Source organism: Hipposideros armiger, unplaced genomic scaffold (genome assembly GCF_001890085.2).
Source record: "Hipposideros armiger isolate ML-2016 unplaced genomic scaffold, ASM189008v1 scaffold_33, whole genome shotgun sequence".
NCBI lineage: Eukaryota > Metazoa > Chordata > Mammalia > Chiroptera > Hipposideridae > Hipposideros > Hipposideros armiger.
This window is the reverse complement of record NW_017731383.1, coordinates 3576315-3583914: the sequence shown is the minus strand read 5'-3', so window position 1 is coordinate 3583914 and position 7600 is coordinate 3576315. Positions and strand designations below refer to the sequence as shown.

Below are 7600 nucleotides of genomic sequence, written 5' to 3'. Positions count from 1 at the left end.
CAATTCCCCAATAAAAATCTTAAAAAAAAAAAAGTTACAAAGCTGTTTTAAAATTGAAGGGAAGGAGAACTTTCAAAAAGCTGGGAAGAGATTTGATAAATATTTTAAAACTTGCCTCGAAATACAGACAAGGTTTGAGTAAAGCCAACACTAGAAGTCAAATTGCATGAACAAGAATGTGAGCACAGACCTGTCGCTGGGAATGAGCCTAGGTAGGCTTCCTGGAGCAGAGGTATTTCAGGATGATCAGTGTAATGCTAGTTTGAATGTATATTATGTATCTAGGTGGTGAAAAATCTTATTGGTGAATAACTTTTTTTTCTTTTTCTGTTGGTATATGGGGCTTTTGGGCTCAGGATGTTGTAGATTTCTGAGCACAGAAATGTCAGTGTTGCATTGAATGTGGATGAGAACACCTAACAATAGTTTAGAGGATCGAAAATTTTTAAAAATACGTAGATAAAATGAATATTGTAGGTGCAGCTTTAGGAATCTGATATTTAAGGTTTTACACCAAATGAATCCCAGGAATATGGGAACTCTTGTTTGTATTCAGAATTGAGTTATAGTGTTGCTTCAGGGACATGACTAGTTTTAGGAAACTTAAGTCAGAAAATTAATGGTGAAATGTAATGAGCATTTGTTTTGTGTCACAAGCTGTTCTCAGCAGATTACATGTGCTAACATGAGCACAGACTCATGGTTGGGAATGAATAAGTTTGTCCTGTCCCAGCCCTTTAATTTAGGCACCATCATCCACATTTCAGATGAGTGAAACTACATCACAGTTATGTAACTTGCCTAAGGTCTCCCAGCCTATACCATGTTTGAGTTGGGGTTCTAGTGCTCTTAACCAACTATGCCCGTTGTGTAAACAACTAGTTCAGTTACTGTTAAATAAGACTATTTATATAATAGTCTCATGATAAGAGCACTTCAGAGAGCTGATCCTAGTGGAAAGCTCTCTTGCTGTCTGGTCTGTCTTACATCTTTTAGACAGTTTATGTTGGACCTCTCCTTCCAGGTGAATGTGAATTGGGGCTAGGGAGTTGGAGCCCTGGTTCTGGGACTATCTAAACATGAGGAAATCGGAGCTTTAAGAATGTTTGCTTGGATTTATGTGTAGAGCAAAAAGACAAAGATTTTGAAAGGGTCTATGCTAGTGAAGATGTTGCTATGGTAATCTTGTTATAAATAATACCTCTCAGTTTAATATAAATTGTAATCTATTTCTCCCAAATATAATACATACTTGACTGGTTCCTTTGACTACACATCCAGTAATTGTCTTAGCTCTCCCACTGACCGCATTTGCCCTGAGTCTTCCAATTTCTGCCTGGATCTAATACTCTTTCAATGACTTTGTCCTCTACTCATCATTTCTTGTGTTTATTCCACCTGTTCTAAAGTTTTGAACATATTTATAAATGACAAAGGTACTTGTGTTGAATATCAATTTATTCTCCCTTTTTCTACTTGTGCTGAGTCCTATCCCACCTTTATCCATTTCACATGCTTCCCTCAGTCACACTTCTCTGTGTGTGTGTGTGTGTGTGTGTGTGTGTGTGTGTGTGTGTGTGTTTCTGCCTGTCTTGTATGACAAATCCAGGGGCAAAGAGGACCAAGAACTTATAATTATTTTTTATTTGTGGAGATTGACCCAGAACCCAGCATCAACTCCACAGTAGGGCACTCCCATTCTATAGCTAGTGTGTTCAGATTCACAGGTTTGTTTAATTTTATTCCTTTTTAGAAGTCTGGAAGGTTGATGACATGATAAACAGAATCCAAGAAAATGAAGATGAATGTTCAAGGCATGCTGTTTATATCAACAGCAAAACCCTGCTTGAAGAGAGAAAAAATGCATTTGATAAAACTTGTAATACAGAAACAAGCCTTGTTCCTTCAAGCATATCTCATAATTGTGTCTCATGTGGAAAGAATTTAGACTCTACTTCGGAATTAATTATTAGTGATGGAAGCTATGCAAGAAAGAAATCTGATGAGTGTACTGAATGTGGGAAAATGTATCATGGAGAGAAACCCTATGAATTTGATCAAAATGGGGAAGGCTATTCTCAAAATGAAAGTATTCTTCAGAAAATTAATATTTTGGAGAAACCATTTGAATATAATGAATGCATGGAAGCCTTAGACAATGAAGCCGTTTTCATTACTCATAAGAGAGCTTATATCGGGGAGAAGCCCTATGAGTGGAATGATTCTGGATCAGAGTTCCTCCAGATGTCAAATTTTAATGTGTACCAGAGATCACAGTTGGAATTGAAGCCCTTTGAATGCAATGAATGTGGAAAATCCTTCTGTAAAAAGTCAAAATTCATTATACATCAGAGGGCTCACACAGGAGAGAAACCTTATGAATGTAATGTATGTGGGAAATCCTTTAGCCAAAAGGGAACTCTCACTGTACATCGGAGATCACACTTGGAGGAGAAGCCCTATAAGTGTAACGAATGTGGAAAAACCTTCTGTCAGAAGTTACATCTCACTCAGCATCTGAGAACTCATTCAGGAGAGAAACCCTATGAATGTAATGAATGTGGGAAAACCTTCTGCCAGAAGACACATCTCACTCTACACCAGAGAAATCATTCAGGAGAGAGACCGTATCCATGTAACGAATGTGGTAAATCCTTCTCCCGCAAGTCAGCCCTCAGTGACCATCAGAGAACACACACGGGAGAGAAACTTTATAAATGTAATGACTGTGGGAAATCCTACTACCGAAAATCTACCCTTATTACACATCAGAGAACACACACAGGAGAGAAACCCTATCAGTGTAGTGAGTGTGGAAAATTTTTTTCTCGGGTGTCATATCTCACTATACATTATAGAAGTCATTTAGAAGAGAAACCCTATGAATGTAATGTATGTGGCAAAACCTTCAATTTAAATTCAGCCTTCATTAGACATCGGAAAGTACACACAGATGAGAAACCCCATGAATGTAGTGAGTGTGGAAAGTTCTCCCAGTTCTCCTATCTCACTGACCATCATACTACTCCTTTAGGAGAGAAACCCTATGAATGTAATGAATGTGGGAAAACCTTCCTGGAAAATTCAGCCTTCGATGGGCACCAGTCACTTCCAAAAGGGGAGAAATCCTATGAATGTAATATATGTGGAAAATTGTTCTCTGAGTTGTCATATTACACTATACATTATAGAAGTCATTCAGAAGAGAAGCCCTATGGATGTAACGAATGTGGGAAAACCTTCTCCCATAATTCATCCCTCTTTAGACATCAGAGAGTGCACACAGGAGAGAAACCCTATGAGTGTTATGAATGTGGAAAGTTCTTCTCTCAGAAGTCGTATCTCACTATACATCATCGAATTCATTCAGGAGAGAAGCCCTATGAATGTAGTAAATGTGGAAAAGTCTTCTCTCGGATGTCAAACCTCACTGTCCACTACAGAAGCCATTCAGGAGAGAAACCCTATGAATGTAATGAATGTGGGAAAGTCTTTTCTCAGAAGTCATACCTCACTGTACATTACAGAACTCATTCAGGAGAGAAGCCCTATGAATGTAATGAATGTGGTAAAAAATTCCACCACAGGTCAGCCTTCAATAGCCATCAGAGAATCCATAGGAGAGGAAATAGAAATGTACTTGATGTGGAAAATCTCCTGTGAAGTCAAGTGTCATTTTAGAAAATCCTCTGAATATAAATGATTTGGTGTCAAATATCATGGTCTGAGAGTTCATGTTTCTGAAGGGGGGAAAGCATTTAGGCATTAGATTCATTTTAATCTGAATTTTCACAGAGAAGAATCCCTCAGAATGCAGTGAGAAGCAAAGCCTTCAGCAAGACCCTACAACTCATTGGATACTAGATTATACAGTAGTGAAACTTGATAAATATTTAATGTTTATTTTGGATTCAAGTTGTATTTACATATCAGGGAATCATACCAACGTGAAATCTGTTAAAGTGATAAATGTGGAAAAATATATTGTCTTGCAAATGTTATACTAAAAGCCATATTTCTGATGTAAAATCACGTTTATAAAAAGATATCAGAAGCTGTCAGCTCTGAATAAACCTTCATTGTATAATGAAGCTTTCAAATCATCAGGATTTGATAATGAGGTCAGTAGCATTAAATACACATATGGAAGTTTCCATCAGGTTTTAAAAATGCAATCTAACAATAATTGTATGCAGTTCTATGCAAGTTTGGATTTGAATAATTTGTGAAAAGGCAGTATTCTTATTTGAGTATTAAGATGGCAAAATGTACCAACCCAGGTCATAGTGCTGACATGATGTTTGACAGGTACAAAGTAAAATACATAATTTTCTATTCTTTAGAGGCATTTACAAATGGGTTTCTAATAAATGTCTCATCAATAGAGAAACCAGTGACTTTTGTATTTTCCAACTACATTTGAGCAAAAAATATTTTAAAATATACTATTTTCATAAGCTATGCATAATTTGGAATTAAGTTTGTTTCAATGAAAAAGGACATCTGTACCTTTAATACTTTAAAATATGCCCAGCTCATACCACTTTTGTTTTTAATCCATAAGTTTGAGTGTGCAGTGTGCCAATATTATGTAATTCAGAAATTTTATCTGTACTTTTATATTAGTACAATGTCATTATTTTGTACACTGCCCCTTATTTCCAGTATTTTGGAACAAATTAATACATGTTTCTAGCAGACATTTTTGGTTGATTAACTCAATGCCCTTTCTCCCCTCTTTCCATACTGAAAGAGTTTGAGTGTCTGTCATTTCTTCACATGACTCAGAGTAAACCCTGATTAGTCTAAACCAATCATGATAATTCCATTCTGATTGCCAGTAACTCTTTTATAATGTGCACATGGCCCAATCCTGGGCAAACAAAAGTGATCAAATATGTCTTACTCCAGTAATGCGAGGATGTTTTAATAATCAAAAATCAATCATGAACATATCACATGAAGAAAAGTAGCCTGGTGGGCAGGAAGTTAATATGGTAAAGTCACCATCCATTTATGTTCTTAGCAAACTGGATAGAAAGGAACTTCTTTCATTGGGTGAAAAGTATCTTAAACTACAAACAACAGCATACCTAATGGTGAAATAGTGAAGGTTTCCTCCCAAGATCAAAAAAATAGACAAGGATATTTACTATCACTAACCAGTATTGTGTAGGAGGACCTAGCCAGAAAAGTAAGGGGAAAAAAGGAATCAAAAGGCATAAGGATCAGAAAGACGTAAAGCTTTTCTTTGCAGATGACATGATTTTGTACATAGAAAATTCTGAGGAATATACCAATAATTAGAATTAATGAGTAAATTTAGCAGGGTCCCTTTATACAAGTTCATTATGAAGAATTTTTTTTAATATACCAGCAATGATAATGAAAAATGAAAGTATCAAAAGCAATACTACTTACAGTAGCATGAAAAATCCTCAAGTGCCTAGGAGAAAAATTATCTAACCATATTTTCAAGAATTATGTCCAGAAAAAACAATTACAAAACTGAGAGGGACATATCTAGTTCTTGGATTCCAGGACAATCTTAAAAAGATGTCAGTTTTCCCCAAATTAATTCATATATTCAATGCAATATTAAAGTCCTAGCAGTTCTTTAAAATTTAGCTAATTCTGAAATTTATGTAAAAATTCAAAAGACCGATAATAGTCAAAGCTATCTTCTAGAATCAATAGCAAGAGGACCTAATATTGCCAGATATCAAGACCGGTTATAAAGCCATAGAAGTTATGATGGTGTAGTATTGACACAGAGATAAATTGACCAGTGGAACAGAATATAGAATTCAGAAACACCCATACATCATAACATCAGTTGATCTCTTTATGAAGATGACAATGCAGTATAATGGGGGAAACGAAGTTCTTTCCAATAAATGTGCTGTTAAATTATATTTCATAATAGAACATCGGAAAATCAACTGAGATGAGTTGCAGATCTATATATGAAATGTAAAGTAGTAAAACTATAAGGAAACTTAGAGGAGAGTGTAACCTTACGCTAAACAAAATTTTCTTAAGATTCGAAAAGCACCAAACCATAAAACGTTAATTTGGATATGTTAGATTTTAAAACTTCTGTTTATCAAAAAGACCCATTAAGAAATCAAATAGGCAAACCACAGAGGGGGAGGAGATACTTGCAGTTCATACACATGACTGCACACTTGAGTGTAGAGGGGCTGGTGTTTCGGAGAAGTGGCCAGATAGTATTTTGGGCTTTGCAGGCTAGAGAGTCTGTCACAGTTACTCACTTGGCTACCGTATGGTGAAAGCCATAAACAAAAACAGATGAACGTGGCTATGTCCCAGTCACACTTCACAAGCACAGATGGCAGTCTGGATATGGCCTGCAGGCCATAGTTGGTGACCCCAGATATAAAATATAAAAAGAACACCTGCAAATCAAAAACATAGAAAATGGGCAAAAGACCTGGATACCCACTTCACAAAAGAGGATAGCCAGATAGCCAGCAAACATGAAAAGGTATATTAATTTATTAGTAATCAAGAAAATGCAAAAATTTAAAATACCATGTGGTACTTCTACCCATCCACTGAAATGGTTAGAATGAAAAAGCATCCAGTTTGGGCAAGTTTAAGCAAGAGGAAGTTGACGCTGCTGATGGTGGTGCTGATTGATAGAACCATTGTGGAAACCTGGTACTAACAGTTGAACATGTGGATACCCTTTTAACCCAAACCTAGCAGAAATGATATGTCTACCATGCATGTTTACGATCACCAAAGGACATGTGCTAGAACATTCATGTCGTAAATCTGCAGAAACCAGAACTAAATGAAGGTGTGTATGCAGTGCAGTGAATGAACCTAAGTGGAATGTTTCCACTATAGAATGCTGTAAAGCAGGCCGGCCGAGTGGCTCAGTTGGTTAAGAGCTCGCTCAAGAGTGTGAGCTCTGAGGAACAGCAGTTCGATTCCCGGCCCGGGCTGAGCTGCCAACAGGTGGCAGGATGGCTCAGCTTTAAAAAAAAAGAATGCTGTAAAGCAAAGAGAATGAACAAACACTAAGAGCTCAATCCAGACAAAAACACCTTGTATGATTCCATGTACACACAGTGTAAGAACAGGCAAAACTTGTCTATGCAGCTAGAGGTCAGGACAGCGCTTAGCCTTGGCAAAGGCTGGAAAGGGCATTTAACTGGTGCTGATAATACACTTCCTAAACCTGGGTGCTGAATATCTCAAGTGTTCTGTGCACTTAAGGTATGTGTGTTTTTCTGCATGTAATACTTTCATAAGTTTTTTAAAATTACAGATGTCAACCATTTTTGTTGCTCAGCACTCTTGCCATATTTTTCTAGATGTGTATAAATATGCTGTGTAACAGAAATTAAATGGTAGATTTTGCATAATTCTGTGCGGGAAATACTCTAGTGGTTTTAATGGCAACTACTAAGATTTCCTACACTGTGATCTTAAAACAATATAATGTATATTTTAAGTAAAATATTTGAAAGGTGGTGGGGCCATTACATGTTTTGTCACCCTACCCTTTTGCATATATAAATGGGTCTGAACTGCCTCTTCAATAAAGAACTAATGTGTATAAACATTT

General features: G+C 36.5%; 1 protein-coding gene across 3 annotated transcripts in view; it reads left to right on the top strand.

The window, feature by feature from the left end:
• The window catches only part of RBAK (RB associated KRAB zinc finger), a 19680-nt gene extending 12080 nt beyond the window's left edge, over positions 1-7600 (top strand). For all 3 annotated transcript variants that reach the window (XM_019637558.1, XM_019637560.1, XM_019637559.1), the window contains one exon: positions 1754-7600. In XM_019637558.1, coding sequence (XP_019493103.1) covers positions 1754-3663 — 1910 coding nt within the window. In that variant the 3' untranslated portion in view covers positions 3664-7600. The remainder of the gene's footprint in view (positions 1-1753) is intronic.